This window comes from Mobula birostris, chromosome 3, assembly GCF_030028105.1.
Source record: "Mobula birostris isolate sMobBir1 chromosome 3, sMobBir1.hap1, whole genome shotgun sequence".
Classification (NCBI taxonomy): Eukaryota; Metazoa; Chordata; class Chondrichthyes; order Myliobatiformes; family Myliobatidae; genus Mobula; species Mobula birostris.
In genome coordinates, this window is record NC_092372.1 from 153,610,073 (window position 1) to 153,634,212 (window position 24,140).

General features: G+C 37.6%; 2 protein-coding genes across 3 annotated transcripts in view; one reads left to right on the forward strand and one right to left on the reverse strand.

The window, feature by feature from the left end:
- erp44 (endoplasmic reticulum protein 44) overlaps positions 1 to 12,480 on the forward strand; it is a 77,082-nt gene extending 64,602 nt beyond the window's left edge. Inside the window, exons 10-12 of the mRNA XM_072253512.1 lie at positions 2,164 to 2,305; positions 8,435 to 8,537; positions 11,841 to 12,480. Of these exons, the coding sequence (XP_072109613.1) occupies positions 2,164 to 2,305; positions 8,435 to 8,537; positions 11,841 to 11,945 (350 nt within the window). The 3' untranslated portion in view covers positions 11,946 to 12,480. The remainder of the gene's footprint in view (positions 1 to 2,163; positions 2,306 to 8,434; positions 8,538 to 11,840) is intronic.
- Positions 12,481 to 12,523: 43 nt separating this feature from the next.
- Positions 12,524 to 24,140, reverse strand: part of stx17 (syntaxin 17) — a 99,838-nt gene continuing 88,221 nt past the window's right edge. Inside the window, exons 5-8 of one of the 2 annotated variants that reach the window (XM_072253515.1) lie at positions 20,309 to 20,433; positions 15,693 to 15,743; positions 13,346 to 13,432; positions 12,524 to 12,987 (exon numbers count right to left, since the gene is read on the reverse strand). In XM_072253515.1, the coding sequence (XP_072109616.1) occupies positions 12,739 to 12,987; positions 13,346 to 13,432; positions 15,693 to 15,743; positions 20,309 to 20,433 (512 nt within the window). In that variant the 3' untranslated portion in view covers positions 12,524 to 12,738. The remainder of the gene's footprint in view (positions 12,988 to 13,345; positions 13,433 to 15,692; positions 15,744 to 20,308; positions 20,434 to 24,140) is intronic. The other variant, XM_072253514.1, reaches the window with a different exon arrangement.

Here is a 24,140-nt window from a genome sequence, read left to right on the forward strand (position 1 = left end):
GGTAATGGTGCAAGACTGACAAGAAAAGCTATTGCGGAATGTTCTCTGATTATGATTACATAGGCACGGAGGCAGTGAGGAAGTTGCTATGGAGAGGTACGGAAAGAAAGTTGTGTGGTGCAGCTGCAGCCAAGTGAAAAGTGAAGGGCAGCAAACAGCTTTTTAACCATGTTGCTTTGTTACTTTGATAAAACTTTCTCAGTATTGAGAGATGAGTAGGATTTTCAAAAGGGAAAAAGTTGGAGGTGGGATTCGGATATGCAAGAAATGAAGGTGGTGATCTTTTGGTGAAGGAGGGCATTGTGCCTGACAGAATTGTTAAAAAATTTTGGCTAATGTAAAGAGCAGGAGTAGGTTCTGAGCCTGCTCTGCCATTAGTGGAGTCATGACTGATCTGATCTTGGCCTCAACACCACTTCCTTGCTCACTCCCCAAAATACTTGACTCCTTACTGAGGGATCCAGAGACATTCACTGTTCACCAGTTTCATGGGAATAAGCTAGAGGAAGTAAAACTGCAGCATTTAAGCAGGAGCACAGAAATAGGCTATTGGGCTTTGTCTTCTGTTTCCTAAAACAACAGCTGATGCTTCATCTTCCTGTCAGTTTTCAAGTATTAGAATCTGGAGCATCCTGAGAAGTGGTCTATGATTACATAAACCTGGGACGGGAAACATGAAATTAAGTTGTGGGGGCGGAGGGGAGGCAATGGGGGTTCCTAGTCCAGCACGGTGACTAACTTTAAGTTTGGACCAAAAGATTAAATGAAAGGAAGAAAGTAATCGAGACAGGTAATTAGATTATCTCACTTTGTGCAAACATTCACAAGCTCTTTATGTATTTTTATGTAGGCAAAGTACATTTTATCAACAGAATATTTTATCAAAAACATTGTGTGCATTTTAATGACTTCTATCTTAAACTACTTGAGCCAATAGTACATCTTTAAAGAAAATCCACTGCAGTTATTTTTTCTAATTTGTATATTTGAATATTTCCAATATTTAGAAATGGCCTTGTGAATTTTTGACATCTAGGGAAGTCAGGAGTGGCTGGCTGCCTTAAATAGCAATTCACAGCCAATGTATTTAATATTTGGAGTGGGTTTGGTTTAAGATTAAAAACCCTTTATGTTTTAAAAAAAAAGTATGTGAATGAAGACTGAGATACTGTAACCTACAGGGCTACTTGATTAGAGTTGGTCACTGTTTCAGCTGGACAGATTTTTCTACCTTGCATAGGTTTCCTCAGAAACATGTTATACATTGTAAAGACTGATGGGTCTTTGGGACTGATTATATCGCTCTGCCTGGTTAACGGATGGGAATAGTTGAGATGTAACCAATTTCAATGGCTGGATCAGTTATTTAAGTTCTACGAAGGTCATGTATGTCATTAATATATTTAGAAGCTAAGCATAGTAGTGCATAAGTTTGTAAAAGGTGTTGTCAATTTTGTTTAACTATTGAAGCTGACTGAAACTGTAGTTCAATTATCATGGTAATAGATTTTCCCTTGCTAGAGCAAACCTTCAGTCACTGAATAAAATGTTAACATTAAAATATTCTCAATGGAAAATAGAAAGCTTATCAAACGCTCTTCAAGATTGATAAAATGTTCCACAAAAAATGAAAACCAATATTGACCACTCTTTAAGGGATTTCCAGAGTAGTAAAATTTTCTTATCAACAGAAATACCTATAACTTTTAACCAAGTTGTATAGCCCAGCCAGTAATAGTTATTATGTGTTGTCTTATTTAATTTTTGAAAATATGCTTATAAGCAAAGAAATTTTAAATGTTATTTTGACAATAATTCCTGGTTCAATCCAGTGTTTAAACTTGATCCTGAATTGTATAATCCTGGCCATATGTTTAGTGAATCTTTAACTAGTCTCCCTGCACACTTAATGGGGAAAATAATCAAACATAGCAATCTGTAATCTGTATGTATTCTTTCACATTTAAACGAAGGCAAGCTATCAAATATTATATAAATGAAACATTGGCCAGGCTAAGTGTTGTCATTAAAAGCTTTGAGAACAGTACTAAAACTTTTATAGGAGTTTTTGAAAAGCTGTCAAGTGTATGTAAATGCACTTCACTCACTAACTTGATTCAGCCAAAGAACTTCATGCTGCTAACCCATGATTAAATCATTTAGGTACAATAAACTTCCTGCACGCTGACTGTGACAAGTTTCGTCACCCTCTCCTACATATACACAAGACTCCTGAAGACTGTCCAGTTATCGCTATTGACAGTTTTAGGCATATGTATGTCTTTCCAGATTTTAAAGACATAGAGTAAGTATAACTATTCCTTGTGGAAGTTTATATTTTGAAAATTTAAAGAAAAATGTTCACTGGTATTTCTCAAGTCTTAATTATTATTGCTGAATTGCAATATTTTATTTCACAATTTTTGTTTTACCATTATGGTACTAAAAATAATTTCCATATTTCCACTTTGAATCCTGTCATTAGAATTTCTGTAGGAACAAGATTTGTATCATAACTTGGAAAATTTAACTTGCAAATTCATTGACACTCGGCAATTTTAGTCATTATTTAGAGATATTGATTATATTTATTAAACTCTTGCAGTTTATCAATGAAAATAGTTTAATTACAAGAGAAACAACCTTTGTAACTCACATTACTATCCAAAGTTAAGAATGATGGCCTCCTTTCTGGCCTTATTGGAGAAGAAATTAACTGCTAAAGTTTTGTATTAAAGATTTGAACTTGAACTGGCTATAAGTTGTTGCAATTCAATTTAATATTTGTTAATTTAATAATTTCAAGTAGAATTTGCTCAATTTTTTTTGTAGATCAGAAATAATGAGTGTTCATGAATTGTTCGTCAAGGATATCATGATGTGTAGATATTTGAGGGAGCTTTGATCGAAATTCCTGTTCCAGTGGTCTTGATTAAACAATTCCAGTTAATTGGGACCAGTACATTTTGGTGGAGTTGAGCAGCTGCCCTAATTATCTGAAGTTTTGTGAAAATAGTTAAAAGGATATAAAGAAGAAACTACTGTTCAACTGAATAACAAATTGTGATTAAATGAAACACAGACACTAAAATGAAATTGGGACACTAACAATACTACTACAATACTGTAAAACTGCATTAGTTCCTAATAGTTATCAACAAAGAAATTCTTCCAATGTATACTACCATGTATTGACTGTGACTGTAAATGAACAAAATCAGTGCGTTACCTAGTGTAGATAATATAAGGTTCTGAAAGAGGTAGCTGAAGAAATTGTAGAGGTATTAGTAATGATCTTTCAAGAACCATTAGATCCTGGAATGGTTCCTGAGGAATGGAAAATTGCAAATGCCACTCCACTCTTAAGGGAAGGAAAGAGGCAGAAGAAAGGAATTTATGGGTCAGTTAGCCTGTTTGGGAAGATATTGGAGCCTATTATTAAGGATGGGGTTTCAGGGTACTTGGGGGCGCATGATAAAGTAGACCAAACTCATCATGGTTTTCTAAAGGGGAAGTTCTTGCCTGACAAACCTGTTGGAATTCTTTGAGGAAGTAACAGGTAAAATAGACAAAGGAGAGTTAGGGATGTTGTTCTGATTACAGAAAGCCTTTGACAAGGTGCCACATATGAGGCTCCTTAACAAGATAAGAGCCCATGGTACTACGGGAAAGGTACTAGCATGGATAAAAGATTGGCTGACTGGCAGGAGGCAGAGTGTGATTAAAGAGGATCTTTTCTGGTTGGCTGTTGGTAACTAATGGTGTGCTGCAGGGTTTAGTGTTGGGACAGCTTTTCATATTATATGTCAATGATCTGGATGAAGGAATTGATGGCTTTGTGGACGAGTTTGCATATGATACAAAGATAAGTGGAGGGGTTGATGGTGTTGAGGGAGCAAGGTGTCTGCAAAGGGACTTGAGACAGATTGGGGAATGGGCAAATGTGTGTCAGATGGAATATTATGTAGAGAAGTGTGTGGTTGTGCACTTTGGCAGAAGAAATAAAGGCATGGACTATTTTCTAAGCGGGGAGAAAACTAAAAACATTGGTGCAAAGGGATTTGGGAGTCCTCATTCAGGATTCCTTAAAGGTTAACCGACAGGTTGAACAAAGAACATAAGAACATAAAAAAGTAGGAGCAGGAGTAGGCCATCCAGCCCATTGAGCCTGCCCCACTTTTCAATAAGATCATGGATGATCTGTCCGTAAACTCAGCTCCATCTACCTGCCTTTTCCCCATAACTCTTAATTCCTTTACTATGTAAAAATCTATCTAACTGTTTCTTAAATATATTTAGTGAGGAAGCCTCAACTGCTTCCCTGGGCAGAGAATTCCACAGATTCACCACTCTCTGGGGGGAAAAACAGTTTCTCCTCATCACCATCCTAGATCTTCTCCCCTGAATCTTGAGGCAATGTCCCCTAGTTCTAGTCTCACCTACCAATGGAAACAACTTTCCTACTTCTATCTTATCTATCCCTTTCAAAATTTTGTATGTTTCTATAAGATCCCCTCTCATTCTTCTGAACTCCAGAGAGTATAGTCCCAGGTCACTCGATCTCTCATAGGTGAACCCCTTCATCCCTGGAATCAACTTGGTGAACCTCCTCTGCACCGCCTCCAAAGCCAGTATATCCTTCCTCAAGTATGGAGACCAGAACTGCACACAGTACTCCAGGTGTGGCCTCACCAGTACCTTGTACAGTTGCAGCATGACCTCCCTGCTCTTGAATTCAATCCCTCTAGCAATGAAGGCCAACATTCCGTTTGCCTTACTAACTTGTTGTACTGCAAGCCAACGTTTTGTGATTCATGAACAGGCACTCCCAAGTCCCTCTGCACAACAGCATGCTGCAATCTTTCAGCATTTAAATAATAATCTGCTCTTCCATTATTCCTTCCGAAGTGGATGATCTCGCATTTACCAACATTGTATTCCATTGAGTTTGTGGTAAGGAAGGAAAATGCAATATTAGCATTCATTTGGAGAGGATGTCATGCCGAGCCTTTCTGAGGCATTGGACAGACCTCGCGTGGAGTACTGTGAGCAGTTTTGGAGCCCTTATCCAAGATGAGATGTGCTAGCAGTGAAGAGGGTCCAGAGGAGAGTTATCCCAAGAATGAAAGAGGTAGCATACGAGGAGTGTGTGGCTCTGGGCCTGTACTCACCAGAATTTAGAAGGATAAAATGGGAGAGGTGGTATCTCATTGAAACCTATTGAATATTAAAAGGCTTGGATAGAGAGGATGTGGAGAAGATGTTTCCTATAGTGGCGAGTCTAGGACAGAGGGCACAGCCTCAATTGTGGGACGTCCATTTAGAACAACTGACTTTAGCCAGAGGGTAGTGAATCTGTGCAGGCCATGTCATTGGGTATATTTAAGGCAGAGTTTGATAGGTTCTTGATTAATCAGGGCATCAAAGGTTATGGGAACAAGGCAGGAGAATGGGATTGAGAGGGATAATAAATTAGTCATGATGGAATGGCACTCATGAATTTGTGCCATAATCTTTCAAAGTTGAAATAAAAAAACAAAATTTGTAAAAGAAAATCACTTTTTTGAATTGTCGTTCGTCAGCCCAAATGGATAATATTACACAAGCACATACAACTATGCTATTTAAAAACTCTCTGTTCTAAGCACAGTGAAGGGTCTAATGGCCAAACAAGTGCATGTGACTGAAGCTAGTTAAAAACTGTTTTGGCATCAGTCTCCTGTCACAATTAAGTTGCCTACTGTCCCAAATAAACAAAGGGAATCCCAGCTATTTTCTTGATTAGTGTCTGTCCTTTAAGAGTTGTCCCAAATAAGCATCTGCCCCAATCCCAATTAATCAGAATTCAATATGTAGCCTTCAGTGTACTGCTACATGATTGCAACTGGAATATTCCCTGATTAGATAGAGGAAGATTAATCAAGCTTCCTACTCCCAATTTCTATCTATTGGCTGCTAGAGAGATTTTACTAATTTTTCCTTTGCCTTTTGTTTTGAAGATTGGTTTTAAACTTGTCACTATAAATCCATCTTCACTTGAAAAGGAAATTTGAAGTAAAACATTGCTAGAATTACTTGGAACTTTAGACACCATGGAGAATACTAAAGACAATTTCAAGTGATCTTTCATCTAAACTAAGAAAAGCTATTAAACATGTTTAAAATCACAGAGGAAGGGGGAGAGGTAAAGAGAACAAATGGAATGCTGATCTGGAAAAGGATTCGGCATAGCAGCTCATCTGCCTGGAGGAAATGTTCTAGCTTTTCTGTCACATTACTGATTACACTTGTCACACTAGCTTCCAGCATCCTCATTGAGAAGCTGCCACAAGATTCAACTTCCCTCCACTTTCAGTGTTCTGAACAAACCATTCCCTCCAACTCCTACTTCCTCTTCCACCAAAATCACTCCCCAGGACATCTTCCAGTGCATCCACAAGAGATGCATCTACCTTTACCTCCCTCTTGAAACCCAAGTACGATTTCCAAGATAAAGTTCTTGGATTTAGTTGTCACAAAACAGTTTACTGTGTACAGCTGACATGTTTAAAAAGTAGTTTGGGTAACAAAATACCTCTTATAAAATTCACAAATCACCAACCACTACCAAAATTCTTGGAATATCCCAGAAATGCTTATGAAATTTGTGTGGGGGGGAGGGGGAGTAATGACACCTGTTTCAACTCTCAGATGACTTGGCTCTGAGTTATGGAAAGTCTCTATGTTCCATTTTCTAGGAACATAATCCCCTCTCATACTGTATCAAACTCCGGGTTATTTTTTTGGAACACCGCCATTCTTTTGGCAAGAGTAACTAGGTTTCCAGCTGCCTTTCTCTTTAATTAGCCACCCCACTTGCATTCTTGTCTGTTTTCACAGTTCTATTGAACCCTAATGTAATCTGGAGGAACTGTATCTCATCTTTTCCCTAGACCACAGCAGCCCTCAAGACTGAACACTTGAGTTCCACAATTTCAAATAACTAGACTTTCTAGTTTGGGTTAGGTCTGATGTAAAAAAAATATTATCAACCTACAAAATTTAAATGTTTCTCTTCCAGCATCCTGCTTGACTTGCTAGACTTTTCCAGCATTTTTTTTTCCTTTTGTCCTCTGTCCCTCCATTTTAAAACTTCCTCCAGATTAACTGCTATTAACAAGCATTCACCACTCTCAACCAACAGCAATCTAATGTATCATCCATTTTTTTTGTCTATAACTTATCAGCATTTTTATTCTACGTCTCTTTCCCCCTTTGCAGCATAAAATGTGAATGTTTTTGAACTCGTCTTGCTCTGATGGAAGATTATTCTAATGGGTTGTTAATTATTTCTCTTTCCACAGGACTTGGAGCATTTACACTATTTTCATTACAGATGTTGAAATCATTTTAAAAAATGGTGAAGATATTCAGCTAGTCCAGCAGCATCTTTGGAGAGAAAAAAAGTTGAAATGAAAGGACATCAACTTGAAATATTAACTGTTTCTCCTTCCAGAGATGCCTCTTGACTATATTCTAGCATCAGTTACTTCATCTCCTCCAGATACATTATTTATTCAAACCTTTATCACCTTCATTCATTGATGTCACCAACACTTGTTAATTGATCTCTCTTGCTCTCCCAACCTTGTTCTACTTCAATTTTTTTCTCCATCTTAAAACAGCCTCTAACTTTTCCTCATTCAGACAATAATTGACCAGAAATATTAGCAGTTTGTAACTCCCCATATGTTACTTGCATTTGAATATTGTATGCAAGTATTTTATTTTTAATTATTTATCATGCATTGGTAGCATTCCATCATTTGCAAGGTTAATGAGAATGCCTGTGATATACAACCATACGTTATGCCAAATTGAGGATATGCCAACAAAAAAAGATGTATATTTTTAAAAGCAGTATCTGTACCATTGAGTTAATTAGATCATCCATAAATTAGTATTCGTAGCTTACCAGGAGGCCCAGTGTATTCTTCAGAATTTTGCAGACCAATTAACAGTAGTTCCTATGATCACAGCAAATTTGGCATTTTATAGATAAAATTGCTGCATTTTTTAAGAACCTTTGCAGTAGATGACAACAGATGATCTTAGATGAAATTTAAATTGATCTCCATTGAGTGTTGATCTGTGGCATGAATGCAATTACTCCAAGCTAAGGGACGTTTTGAAAGTTTTCTGTCAATATCAACTATCTGACTGGTGTTTGTAAAGTCTGTATTGTGTAGGCTTTTTGACTGCTATACAGAAAAGCTGCTGCAGGTGGGAATTATTGTGCACCAGCAATAGGGTGTCGTTGCTGTAGTGTTCTTGGGAGGAAAGAAACCCAAAATTCCAGCATCTAGCATGGGGAACAAACTGCTCTATCTTGCATTTCCCTTTTCATACTCTGTACATAACCCAGGTATTTGACTGCCTTTATTTTTAATTTCAGTACACCAGGTGCACTGAAGCAGTTTGTATTGGACCTGCACTCTGGCAAGTTACACAGGGAATTCCACCATGGTCCTGACCCCACCGATGTAGCTCCTGGACAGGTAATGTTCAGTACTGATAAGATAAAGTAATTGATGCCCAACAGGAGTTAGACCTGTTGCTAACATGATCAAGGGATGAATTCCAAATACTTAATTTAAAAATGTTGCAAATTTAAATCATGCAGTTGCTGAATTACACTGAATCTGCTGTGGTTGAGATTTAAGCACTCCCATTTTTTCTTATCAAAATGTATTACACCAATCTACATAATTCCCTGGTTTACTAACTTGTTTGGCAGTTATGAAGTCCTTTTCCAGACAATTTCCTATGCAGAAGTTTAACATTCTACCTACACAGAAGCCAACATAGACTTTCAGGGCTATGATTACCCAACAATTTGCTCATGGGCCATATCAGAATATGTCTCTTCAAACTGCCCTACACCCTCAAGTTTATTCATTTGCTCGTAGTGTGGGAAAGGTATGACTGAAATCACAACTGGCAAAACTTTTAGAAAGCCCCCTGAAAATATAAGTATCCAAACAATTTGCTTTTTAAATTCCACAATCTGCATTGAAACTAAATATATTTGGATATTGTTCACTATTAGAGATAGAAGCATTAACTTAACATTTCCCATGTACTTTATTAATTCCCTATCAAAAGATACCACGTTTATAGGCAAATTGTTTATTTAATTATTTCATTAACCTTTTAAAGATTAATAGGCTTTGTGATTTTAAAATTTCTGCTTTTTAATTATGATACCAAACATAGTATAGACATCATTGGGTGCCCTATTCTCACCATGTGGGTTTTCAACTGCAATTTTTTAATTATAACTTTTTCTTATCACTCAAACACTGTCATGAAACACTGCTTGTATGGCAGCTATAAAGATATTGGGAGCCATAGAGCAGGGGTCCCCAACCTTTTTTGCACCGCGAACCAGTTTAATATTGACAATATTCTTGCAGACCGGCCAATCCGGGGGGCGGTGTTCAAGTAGGGTTAAACTCACCTCAACATGTCTTTTAGTTAGGGTTGCCAACTTTCTCACTCCGGAATAAGGGACAAAAGTAGCAGTCAAATCCCAGGACACTTTACCCCAAGAAAGACTACCATGACCATGAAGCCTTGCACGTGAAGCCTTCTGTGACATGTGCATATGATGTGCGCATGCGCGTACGTGCCAATTTTCTTCCCCCCCCCGAGAAATCGGTTTTGCCTTCATCTTCCTGACTATACTGTACATAAAATATTTCTACTTTTATTTATTTTTATCCATGAGACCATGGATTTGCGCCTTGGAAGGTTTCCAGGGCGCAGGCCCGGGCAAGGTTGTATGGAAGACCAGCAGTTGCCCATGCTGCAAGTCTCCCCTCCCCACACCACCGATGTTGTCCAAGGGAAGGGCACTAGGGCCGATAACAGCTTGGCATCGGTGTCGTCGCAGAGCAATGTGTGGTTAAGTGCCTTGCTCAAGGACACACATGCTGCCTCAGCCAAGGCTCGAACTTGCGACCTTCAAATCACTAGACGAACGCCTTAACCACTTGGCCACATGCCAACGCTTACTTTATATAGGCTGTGTATTTATCATATCATTCCTGCTTTTACTATCTGTTAGTGTTATTTATTTTTGGTTTGATGTGTTATTTGGTATGATTTGTTAGGTTATTTTTTGGGTCTGGAAAAGCTCAAAAATTTTTCCCATATAAATTAATGGTAATTGCTTCTTCGCTTCATGCCATTTCAGCACGAAAGGTTTCATAGGAACACTCTACCTTAGCAGGGGAAATACGGGACAAGGGCGGTCAATGGGACAAACCAATTTAGCCCAATATACAGAATATCCTGGCAAATACAGGACAGTTGGCAACCCTATGTTCAAGTTCAACAGTGCGTGACAGGGAATGAGGAAAGATGCAGCTGACTCGTATCGTTTCCTCACGGCACTGTAGCACATGCTTTGCGGCCTGCTACCAGTCTGCGGCCTGGTGGTTGGTGACCACTGCCATAGAGGACAATATAGAACAGGACATCAAAGAGTGGACAAACTTTAAAGCATGTAATTTTCCCCTTTTTAAATGATGACCCTACACAAGTCTTCCCACCTCTGCTAAGGAAAATGATGCTGAGGTTACCTCCTTTCATATGTGTGACAAAACAATTAAGGTGCAGCTTGCAGATTCTGGTGCACTTGTGAAATATTTATTCGTTTCTAAAGCTTTAAAATTGTTTTATTAATGCTTGGTTACCTTAAATCAATTTCAAGTGATAAAAGAAATGCAGGAGGAGCTAGGTTATATTTTTTTTGGGGGGGGGGGAGAACTTTACCATTCTATGCAGAAATTGTGTGGTTTTGCTGCAATGTTTTACCTCTAATAGAGTTGAATATAGAGATGTTTTCTTAACTACAAACTGCTGAACAACAAACAACTTAATAATTTGCTATTGTGCTTTATGTTTTAAAGTTTCACAGAAATTGAAAGAAGTGACTTCTTCCACGTGGAACAGATTTCCATGAAAAGTTAATACAGTCTCATTCAGCTGTATAATTATTTAGTAATGGATAAATGTGGCTGAAAGTAATTGGAGAAAGCAATGATTTTTTTTTTAACAAAAAACAGTAGCACATGATTACTTTAGGTGTAGAACTGTCAATATTTTGATCATTGGGATGACCAGAAACGAGATGTTTTCATTTAATCATTTGGATGACCAGAAACTGTTTCCAGGGCTGATTTTAAAAAGCTTGAAAAATCATTGAGGAAATGGTTGTTAAATTAAAAATGCAAAAATGATTAGTATTTTTTGTGAAATTAAAATCTGTATCCAGTTATATAAATCAGAACGTAATTATGTGGCCTTTGGGAGTGATTTCTGTGGTCCCTGTGCACCTCCTATAAAAACAAGTCCTCCGAGCTCAATAACTTTTCACCTTCATAGTTTAGATTCTTGTCAAAATTTAGGACTGTACTTGTTTTTTCTGACCAAGTTTCTTGGTAGCAATTATAACATGAATAGACTAGTCAGCCATTTAATGTTTTGCTTGGTCATACATATATCATCAATAAATGGGTTCAGCCTCACATAACTGCAGTTCTTTTAATTTAGTCAGCCCCTTATTGAACAACTTAATCAGTTAATTCCAAAAGTAATTTGTCAAACAAAGATATATCTGTGAATCTTGCCAGGAGATCATTACTTCCTTCATTTAACAGTTCTGGCAGTTCTTGATTAGACGTTTTTAGGTATTCACTAACTTTGATTAAAGATGGTTTTAACCAGTTGGACTCTACTACAAAGAACATCTCTATTCATATGTACATCTTTGTTTTCATTCTAACCTACTACAGCCCAGTGAAGAAGTTGCAAGCAACCCTCCAGAAAGCTCATTCCAGAAATTGGCTCCAAGTGAACACAGATATACCATTCTTAAGAGAGAGAGAGATGAATTATAAATCTATGAAGGAACTGTACGAGACAAGAAATCAGAGTTTTGCCTAATGAGGCAAAAATTCTAAGCCTATATTTTCATAAGTCTGTGTGTACAGTTTTTATTTTGGATAAAACTGAAAACAAATGGATGACAATTGCGGGTTTTTGTTTTCCTTTGCTTCTCTGGCTTGTGAATATGTTGATGTACTGTGGTTATCTGTTGTAGGTTTTAATAAAACTGTTGAATGTCCAAATGCCACAAAACACTGATCAGTTGAAGGTCCTAACTTTTTCTAATAAAAGGCCATATTCTGTATTCGTCAGTGTGGACTTGCCAGGAGTAACTTTGCTACATATTTTAGTGTCCCATTCAACAGGGAATCATCTTTGAGTTCTGTTTCCACATTTTGTTGATTGCAATTTTCTTTAAATGAAGGGCAAGTGTTCATGTACAACCTGCTATGTATGTGGGAGTGGCTTGAGGTATTACTGTGTATCCATTACCGAGAAAACGTGCTCATCTCTAGTCTGAGGGGAAAAATAAAGTAAGTGGCCTACCATGATGGGTTGAGAGATTTTGTTCAAGCAATAATCATACAATTTTCATTCCAATTAGTAAATATTTTATGAATGCACTTAAAAATATACAAAATTACATTTAATCATTGAACATCAATAAAGTTCAAAGCAGCTGATCTTTCATTTTCAATAAGATTGTCTGTTGGATAATATTGACAGCTGGCAAGTCTTGTTTTAAAAAAAAAATAATTTTCTCAGTAATTTTTTCTGCAAGGCCACTTCAGCTAGTTTCTGCATTCAGCTGTTTTTTTTTTCAGCTTGAGTCTTCAGATTTGCACAGCTGGTAGAAAGTGCAAGTTCCTGATCTATCTTCTGCTGCTTTTTCTTCAGTAACATTCTCCCTCCTGTGAAGCCTAGTATTCCTCCTCCAACTGCAGCTGCAGCCCCTGCCACTTTGAAGCCTGCCAGGAGACCAATGGGCCCTCCAATCACACCACCAATGACAGCACCTGCCACAGGCAACAGTGCAAGTTTATATTTAGCGGCCTGAAAAATCAATGAAAAACAGTTTTAACAAAGACACAACTAGATTCAGTTACTGTGATTTTTTTTCCTTTCTGTCTTAAGAGCTGGTCCCACCCAATCCATCAGTGTAAGTCTTTCTTTAGTGCAGCTGTTCTATGGATGATTACTATGTACAGAGCAATGCTAGTTGGTTTCACTGCATGAGACCATCACAATACAGATTGATTTTTTTTTTGACAAGCAGTGTGTCACTTCTCCTTTATTTTCTTAATTGCTATTTCCCTCAACATTAGAGAGCCCAGATCAATCAGTTGGGTTAATTTAGTGTATTGCTGGCAGGCACTGTGCCATTGATTACACAGCAGGACTAGATCCCTACCTTGGCTAAGTTCTTGGTTCCCTCTTCAACATTCTCAGCGGCAGTACTGACATGGTCTTCAATGCTGTCAATCTTCTCCTGTTGGGTCTAGATTCAAAAGAATTACACTAGCTTTCCAGCTGGGAAGCAGCAGTCAACCAATACACACAATTATAATTCCTATAGTCAGAGTCTGCTGAATCTCTAATCTCTAGTCAAAACGTCTACAATTTCTTCATAGCACCTCCTCTACGGACTGCCATGGTAGATGGTTAACACAATTTGCTAAATGTTTAAATTCTTATCAACAAATGTACAGTGGATTCTAGTTAATTATGACAGCTGCTTATTTGAGACAACTCTTAAAAGACAAAAAACAATTGAGAAAATGACTGGGATTCCCTTTGTTTATTTGGCTCACTATGCTGTTTAATTGGGATAGGAGACTTTTGCCCAACAGTTTTTAAACTAGCATTAATTGCGTGCACTTGCGTGGCTGTTCGAAACAACACTGTGCTGAGAGAGAACTTTTTTTAAACAGAGTTGGTTACATGTGCTTGTTTTCAAAATGAAGTGAAAATGAAACTATTTCACAACTTCAAATTAGAATCTGCTAAGGATTTGAAGATATCAAATTCTTAGTAGTTTCTACCTTGAAGGTACTATCTTCAACGTTACAATGAAAATTTGGAGGATGCAGTCGTCTACAGCATTGTGTGAGGGTAGTCCATTATCTGCACTAGGTATCTACGCTGATTTTGTTCACTTACAGTCAGAGGAATTCATTTGCATGAAGTTCTTTTAAGTATTTGGAACTAATATAGTTTTAAATGCTACAGTAGTATTGATAGTGTTCTAATTTGTTTTGTATTTTGTTTAAATACATAATTTGTTACTTTGCCTTTTATACCTTTGAACTATTTCCATCAAATTTTGGCTAATTGGGTAAATATACTGGTCCCAATTAACCACAATCCACTATTTTCAAATCATTACAGATCAACACTCTTTAAATCCATTCACAAAGGATATTTGGCTAGTAACAGTCAGAACTTTTGCTATTACTACAGTAGTTGTATTTCTCACTAATTCACAAATCGCACAGATGCACACAGCAATGCCCGTAAGAAAGCAAGGAGGTTGAGGTCCAGGCCCCCACTGCATTTCAAGCTGGAGGGATGGTAAACGCTGTCAACCACATGCAGCAAATTTCAATATGTCATTTTTTTTTTTTGCAAAATGAGTTCAAAATTTCTAGTGAAGCATAGATTTAGCATTATAAATATTTACAAATGGTTCAAATTTGTTACTGTACATTGGCACAGTTAGAATTCATGTACAATGAGTGATTTATTGGTGGTTCAAGTCACTACAGGCAGCTTTGAGATTATTATAATGAAGCAAACTCTAGGTTTTTATAATAAAATAGGGGAAAAGGATATTGGTTTTGTTAGAAATAATACTTTCCCTTGGGTGATGTTCCTTCATCATTTAGAAATACAGTGGACTCCAGTTAATTCAGACACATCAGGACCAGTACATTGTGGCCCAATTAAGCAGCAATCCCAATTAGCTGACGCTTCATGGAAATAATTAAAGGTATACAAAAAAAGAAACTGAGTAACAAATTACATATTTAATGAAATAAATTATAACATAACTAATACTAATGCAGTACTATAAAACTATTAGTTCCTAGTAGTTATCGATAGAGGAATTCATTCAGTTTACCTGCTGTTATTTTGACTGTAAATGAAGAAAATCAGTGAAGATGGCTAGAGCAGATAATGGACGGCCTTCATAAAATGCTTTTGACTTTTCATCCCCAATCTTCATTTTCATTGTAACATTCAAGATGATTGTTGATGCCTACAAATTCTTCACAATTCCTAACTTGAAGTAGTGAAATTTTCTTTTTTTACTTCCAACCACTTTAGTGTCTGCAAGTCTGTATGCTTGAAGCCATAGTGAGCAAAATAATTCTGACTTGTCTTGCTGCTAATTTCTCACCATCAGTGTAAAAATCACTTTTTGAACAAGTGTACATACAACTGATGCTATTTAAAAACTATTTGCTCTGAGCATGCTGTAGCGCCTAATGGCCACACAAGTGTGCACATTTGAAGCTAGTTAGAACCTGTTTAGCAACAGTCTCCTGCCCAAATTAAGAGGCATGGTGTTCCAAATAAATGAAGGGAATTCCAGCAGTTTTCTCTATTAGATGTATGTTATGTATAGCTACAGTGTGTTGCTGTCAAAACAATGTTTTAACTTGGTTACTACAGCTATAAAGTGTATGAAAGGTCTCAAATAAATTAATATTTTCCTCTATTCCCACAAACCAAATAATTAGAACATAATTACTTACATGAATCTGCTGGGAAAATTCAATTACCAAGTTACTAAGATCAATTAAGTTCTGCAAAATAATTATATAAATTAACATTACAAATCACTCAAAACTCCTGAGAAAATCAGTTAAATATGAATGCCAAAGAGTCTATTAGCCTGGATAATTCTTAAGAACAATGGAAAAACTCTAATTTATCATAACAATATCTATATCTTGTACTGTTGATGTTTTTGAACTGGAAATTAAATATAGAGCACATACAAGCCAATATATCAAATCTGTAATGCAAAAAAAAACTTTTAATTACTTTTTTAATAACTATTCATTTTGTGGAATGTGGAACTTGAAACTTGAAAACCAACATTTCTCCGCATCTCTGTTGACCCTTGAGGTGGATAATCAGCCACTTTCAGCTGCAATCTTTTTAGTGGATGTACTCCTGCAATGCTGCTGTCCAGGAACTTCTAAGTTTTCAATCAAGTGACAGTGGAGAAATAACACCACTTCTTACTGAAGGTGGTCAGTGAGACAGAACTGGTAGATAGTGCTCTTCCTGTGTACCTGGTGCTTTTGTCTGTCTGGATGATTAAAGGCCAGGGTTTGGGTGTTCAAGGTGGTGGACTGGGATGCAAATCCAGCAAGCCACTTTGCCCTGGAAAGGGTTAAGCAACTTAATTCGTGGAGCAACACTCATTCTGGACAAATGGAGTGTGCTACGGTGCCCTTTAAATGACTGAAAGGTGTTTGGGTGTCAGGAGGTGAGTCACTTACTGGCGAACACCCTGCTTCAGACCCGCTCTCAATTTGTACAATTTTGTATCTGCTCCAGTTGTGTTCTGGTCAACGGTGAGCATCAAGAATGTTGATTACAGATGGCTCACTTATGGTAGTTCAAGTAATTGTCAATGACTGCAATTTCACAAAGTAGTAGTTAGGCTGCACATGGAACACTGCGTAGTTCTGGTCAGAAGACTGTAGTGAAGGGTTGTTTCTCTAATTGGAGGCCTGTGGCCAATGGTGCACCACAGGGATCAGCACTGCATTCTCTGTTGGTTATTTATAATCGTGGTTTGGAATGGGAACGTAGTATGATTAGCAATTTTGCAGGTGACACTAAAATTGGTGCTGTGTTGGACAGTGGGGAGGATTGTTTAAAATTACAGAAGGATTTAGGTAAACTGGGAAAGTGGGCCAAGGAATGGCAAATAGAATTTAATACAGGCAAGTATAGTGATGCATTTTGGAAAGTTAAACCAGGCCAGAACATACAGAGTGAATGACAAGACCTTGTTTGTGCCTAAACAGCAAGGCCTAGGAGTATAAGTACAAAGTTCTGTGAAAGAAGCAAAATAGGTAGAAAGGTAATGAAGAAAGCAAATGTCATGTTTGTATTCATCAGTGTAGCACTGAGTACAATATTCAAAAGATGGACTGCAGGGCTTGAGCTAGAAGGAAAGATTGAATGATTGGATAGTTATACGAAGAGACTGGATGATTGGGAGGAGAGATTAGGCCAGGAGCAAAGGAGGATGAGGGGTAATCTGATAGATGCTTATACAATTTAGGGAAGTTTCCTTAATCAGTACATAGAGGCCCCAACTAGAGAGAGAGCATGGTACTAGATATCCAATTGGGAAATGAGACAGGGCAGGCAATGGAGGCTTGTGTAGGGGAAGAATTTGAATCCAGTGATCATAACACCATTTGTTTCAAGATAATTATGGAGAAGGATAGGTCTGGTCCTCGTGTTGAGATTCTAAGTTGGAGAAAAGCTAAATTTGATGGTATCAGAAAGGATCTGGCAAGTGTGGATTGGAATAGGTTGTCTTTTAGCAAAGGTGTACTTGGTAAGTGGGAGGCCTTCAAATGTGAAATTTTGAGAGAACAGAGTTTGTATGTTCCTGTCATTATAAAAGGCAAGGATAACTGGTTTAGGGAACCTTGGTTTTCAAGAGATATTGAGGCCCTGGTTAAGAAAGGTGAATACTGGGTATAGAAAAGGTTTTAATGCAAGAGGAAAGAGCTTTAAGGGGATAAAGTTTATTTTCACAGTAAATAGTTGATATCAAGAATATGTTACCAGAGGAAGTGATGGAATCAGATACAATTACTGTGCTTAAGAAGCAATTAAACACACACTTACATAAAGATAACGAAAAACAAGGACCTAATGTGAACAAATGAAATTAGTTTTGGTAGGCATGGACATGGTGGACTGAAGGGCCTGATTCAATGTTGGACCATTTCAACTATAATAGGTGATTACATTCTATCCTGTTGAAGACAGTTATTACACAGTACTTGTGAGTCTAAATGCTATTTCTGTACTTATTGGTTCATGTCCGAATAATCTTGCAGATGCAGTCAAGCACTCTTTCCTTTACTGAAGAACTGAAAATGGAAATGGGAGATTGCACAATCTTTGAACATCTGACCTTAAGTTGAAAGGAAGATCATTCATGAAGCAACTGAAGATGACTGCCCTGAAGAATTCCTGGATTGATGCCTTGGAGTTGGGATGATTGACCTTCAATAAACATCACCATACTCCTTGGCACAAGGTATCGCTTCAACCACTGGAGCAGGTTCTCCTTTTCGCAGAGTTTTACCAGGGTCCTGTGACGTCAACGGCAATCACAGTCACCTCACTTTTCAAATTCAACTCTTGGGCGAAGGCTGTGATGAGGACTGGAGTTGAGTTGTTCTGGTAAATCTCAAACATGGCACCAGTGAACAGATTTTTAGTGAATAATTGCCACTTGATGGCACTGTTGACAATATCTTCTGTTGCTTCCCTGATGCCTGAGAGAGTAGACTGATTATTAGACAGTCAGGATTTGTCCTGCATTTTGTGAACAAGACAAAGCTGGGTAATCTTCCTTATTATTAGATATATTGCCATGTTCAGCTGTACTATGACATGTAGAATGGTTTTGTAGTATGGATCATCAATATCATAAGCTTCCACTTTCTTTCCTCTATCCATTGCTCTAACTTGCAACCCAATATCAAATGGAGTGAATCAAATTAACTGATAACTTGCTTCTGTGACAGTGCACATCTTGCCGGTTATCAGCCCATGCCTGAGTGGTATCCAGGTCTTGTTGCAGGGTGTACTTCATATGCTGAGGAGATGTGAAAGCAATTGAACCTTGTGCCCACTGCCACCCTCAATGAAGAAGTTGAAGACAGTTGACACTGCCCTGAAGGCCTTCTGCAATAATGTCCTTGAGCTGAGCAATTTGCCTCTAACAAACACAACAATCTTCCTTTGTGCGAGATTTGGCTACAACCATTGGCATGTTTACTCCTTAATACCCAGTTCTACCAGGCCACAAAACCTCACAAATGGCTAGTCTCTGTTGCTAGATCTAGATTGAGCCTATACAGGTAGCACTCTGGTAGTGCCTTTCAACAAAGTGGAGGGAATCCTTGAGTAACTCCGTGTTATTTTATACCTACTTATGGTAAGGATAAAGTCTAATATGCTTATTCCCCATGTCGGTTCACTCAAAGGATTTATTATCAAAGTATATATGCCATATACAACCCTGAAATACTTCTTCACAGAAACAAAGAAAACCATGGAACCCATTTGAAGAAAAACATCAACCCCCACCCCCCCCCGACCATACAAAAAAGAACAAATCGTGCAAACAGCAAGAAGAAGTTCAAACCCCCGCCGCGCCAAAAAAAATCATGCAAATGGCAACAAGAAAGAACGAGCAAAAACTCGGAACATAAAACACAAAATCAAAAGTCCATATTCAGTTCAGCTTCATGTTCATTAGTCCAATCCACAAACCACAGACATAAAACTTTGGTACCATCCTCCAACAGCACCAAGGGAGAGAAACAGAGAGCATCACACAACAGACACCTTCTCCCAGCAGCAGTGAGCAAGAGACTGGTAGACAGCCCTGATTACTCGCTCACCTTCCGCACTTGCCTCAATGTTTCACTCTTCCTGGACAGTTTAATCAGTGAGAAATGGAGTCAATCATAATTCCTAAGCTTCTTGATCTCAAGACCGCACACCTCCGGAACGTTCTTGGTGACAGCAAAGCACCAATTGCTCAATCGACCCAAAAACACACCATTAAACTGTAGATCACAGGCTCCAACAGTACCACATTTAAAAGAAAAATATGTTAAAGAAGTGAAGGAAACAGTTTTGTAGACCATCTGGAGAATGTCACCTGTGGTAGCATTGTTCGCTAGCACCATCTTCACTCACTAGCTTCTGCAACCGCAATGGGTTCAGCTTGTGGTGGTGCTACTAAGATACAGTTTTGATAGTCTCTGTATTCAATTTCAGGGCACTGGTCAATGCTAGGTGATCTGGCTAGTTTTACTTTCTTCCGGCAGTTAGGATATAACTGAATGAATTGCTAGTCCATTTAAAATTAACATATTGCTGTGGATATGGAGTCACAGACTGGTTATGAATGTTAGATTTCTTCTTGAACTTTAACAACAGTCTTGCAGTTTGAGAAAATAACATAATCTGGAGTTTCACAAAAAAAACCTGTAGTAAGATCTGAACTGGATTACTAGTCCAGTAATTTTACTTGTATCCCAATACCAATAATTTCTCATTGTTGACCTAAATTTACAACACAATTACTTGCCTCTTCCAGGTTTTCCCATGATTCAGTGGCATCATGATGTTGTGGGATCTGTGGCAGCGGCACATTCATCTGAACAGAATGTTGGAGCAGTTGGGAGCCAGAGCCTTGGGGATCCATGAATGTTCCTGTAGCAATAAAAGCTGCTCAGGGCCAGAACTCTACAATATTTAGTCAAACAAATTCTATGTGAAAAGTGTTATTTTGTAGCCAGTTTCTATTTCAAATTGTCCCTTTGAAGAAACTAACAGCAACTTTATTTTGGCATATAGTCCCATTGCTTCCTTCTATAAAATACTTAAATCAATTAAATTTACTTCAAAGGATTTAATTTCACACAAAAGATTCTTAGGTACAAAAGACATCACCTCTTTGCTAATTTGTAATTTATAAAACTGGCAGATCTGTCACAACAAAAGAGCTATGGTCATAAATCTTTCTAAATTGGGCCTGTTTCTCAGTGTCTGCTCTTGACAACTACATTAAAGCAGTAAAAACCTCCTCAGATATTAACTCATCCAATGGAGTAACAACTGCAATGGGAATCCATGAGAGTCAGGTGGCTACCCATTTCAATTTAATTTCCCAATCCCCTTTTGATACGTGTGTCCATGGTCTCCTCTACTACCAAGCTCAAGTTGGAGGAATAACACCTCATATTCCATCTGTGTAGCCTCCAACCTGAATGCATGAACATTGATTTCTTCTGGTAATTTCTCCCCTCTCTGTCCATCTTCCTTTTTTCCATGTTTTTTCTGGTTACCCCTCCTATTAAATTCTTTCCTCTTCAGCTCTTCCACCTATCGCCTTTTAGATTCTGACTTCATCCCGCATCCCTCCCCTCATCCACCCACCTTCCTCCTTCTTCCTGACCTGGTCTCAACTACCATCTACCAGCTTGTCTTCCTTTTCAGACTTTTGCTGCTTTCCATTCTAGTCCTGATGATGGGTCTCAGGCCAAAACGTGAACTATTTATTCCCCTCCATAGATGTTGCCTGACTTGCTGAGTTCCTCCAGCATTTTTTTGTGTGTTGCTCTAGATTACCAGCATATACAGAATCTCTTGTATTTATCACTGGCAAACACTTACATTTTTACCAACTTTACTGATCTGCCATCTACAAATTTGATTTTCAAGATGCACCCTTCCAGTTTATTGTTGTCTTCAATTTCATATTGCTTTACCCATCCATTGGCAATGTTGATTCTGTGCCACATATGCTACCACAGCAATTTCTATACTGCATATATTGTCTTTGGACAAAGATGTTCAAGTAGCAAAGCAGATTGCTGAGAGAATCTTTGGGGTCTCTCTCCCCTCACCCCAATCCAGAAAATATACCAGAAGCACTGCATTCACAGAACCCTCAGCACTGTCAAGGACCCACAACCTCTATGACTTCCTACCATCAGGCAGAAGGATTGTTAAGCTAGGTAACAGTTTCTTGCCCCTGGCTGTGAGACTTCTGAACACCCTGCTATCATCCAGTATACATTATTTATGACAATGCCAGTAGCATTATACTGCTGTATATTTAACTATATGTCATATAAGTGCATTTTACGTCAACTTTTAAATCTACAGAATATTTTATTATTCATTAATATTACTGTGTTAATATTATTTTATGTGCTGTATTGATATATATACTGTGTTTTGCACCTTGAACCAAGAGGAACGTTGTTCTGTTTCGATATATACATATGTATGGCTGAATAACAATAAACTAGAACTTGAACTACAGGCCTCCTAATAGCCAGTGGGAGATAGAGGAACATAAAATGGAAATACATAAAAGCAACAGGATACTTCCCCAATATTAACTGGGAATTCCTTTGCAGCAGAGACTTACATGGGGCAGAATTTTCTAGATACTTCCAGGAGAATTTCTTGACACTCTGGAGAATTTCCTCCAAAGATGCTGCCTGACCCACTGAGTTCCTCCATCAGTTTGTATTTGTGCACCAGATTCTAGCATCTATCATCTCGTGTGGCTCCACATCCTGTCCCACCCTGGCTACCCTGTTACTTATGTCTGCAGTGAAAAATCATTTTATGGGATTTCCTTTTCAAATTTAAACGATATAGTGCAGTTGCACCTATATGGACAAACCTTTTTGGCAGTATGTGCCCAAATTGGTGATAATCTTCTAAAAAAAATTTTCTCATGTGCCATGGTAATTTTGAATAGAGATTTTCATTGATTAATGAATTAGTAACAATAATTATGGACTTCAAGGATAAAGGATGAGTCCTGCTGCTTATTTATGGGTATTCACTGTTTTACTATTAATAAAAGTATAATAGACACAAAGTGAAATAAATGAAGCATTTCAGAAAACCTGTTCAAAGATTAATATTTACCTTTTAAAAACGTATTGTAAAATAACAATTTCCAAATAGTATTGTTATTGTACATCATATATAAGAAATGTAAATATGATGTTAATAAGCTTTTAGTGTGACTTTTGTCACTGCACAACAATGACAAGTATTTTATATCCAGCTTGTACTTGGTTGTTTCGAGAGTTATGCATATAGCACTAGTTTCATCAGTAAGTCTACTCCTATAATGCTACTGTGACACTGTAATTTCCTTTGGGATCAATAAAGTATCTACCCATAATTAGATATGACCAAGTACATCACTGAAAACAACGACTCACATTCATTCACTGCTTCATTTGGCAGTAAAGATAATCTTTATGTGTCTTTTTTATTATGAATGGGGTTTAAAGAATTGAGGGGCAGCAGCACGACACGCTGTATGCCAACAAAACTTTTGTGCAAGCCATCTTGGCAAGTGCACTACAGGTTCACAACCCCCGTATCTAGACAATTCCAAAGACAAGTCCTAACACACTTCTTTTCCTTATCTATATACCACTCTCTCGCTCTTCAATCTCCTTCAGGTTTACAGTATCTTTTATAAACACAGAATTAGTTTTTTTCTGTTCTGTTTTCTATGTAACCCACCACTTCTGTCAGGGTTTACAATCAGCTCCTTCTGAAATCGCTTTCTCAAACTTCTTCAGTCATAATACATTTTTCCTTAATCCATCAGAAACACTGAACAATTTTCGTACAATTATCATTTACTTAAGATTAAGCAAGATTGGGAAAGAGAGCTAGCTTAACATGACCTTGATAATAGAGGATTGGTTGCAAATTTTGAAGTTGGTTAACTCTTCTTCGATTTGTGCCAGTCACTCTTTAATTCAATTTAAAATTGTACATCGTTACTATCTGACAAAGAAGAGACTGTCTGAAATGTTTCCTATTGTTGATAGTCAGTGTGATAGATGTAAAACTGAGACAGCTACATTGACACATATGTTTTGGTCGTGTTCTATATTGAAACAGTTTTGGAAATCTATTTTCTCTACAATTTCTAAAGCTTTAAAAATAAACTTACAACCTAATAAATTGACAGTTTTGTTCAGTATAATTCCTCAATATATTCATGGTATTTCTATATCAGACCAACATGTAATTGCATTTGTCACATTATTGGCCAGAAGGGCTATTTTATTGAAATGGAAAGATGCCTCTGCTCCACTTTGGTACAATGGTTCTCTCAGGTGATGTTATGTCTTAGTTTGGAGAAAATCAGAAGTCGAACTTTTAATTCTCGATTTGACTTTGAGAAAAGGTGGGGTTCTTTTGCCTGCTACTATCATTTGATTTGAATTAATTATGATGGTCCCCTTCTGATTCTTGCTTAAATGGATTCGAGTCGGCAGATTGATGTTTTTCTTTTATGGAAGCTTGTATGGCGTATAGCTCCGGGGTTGTGCTCCAAATGGTTTTTTTTTTCTTTTTTTTTCTGTTAG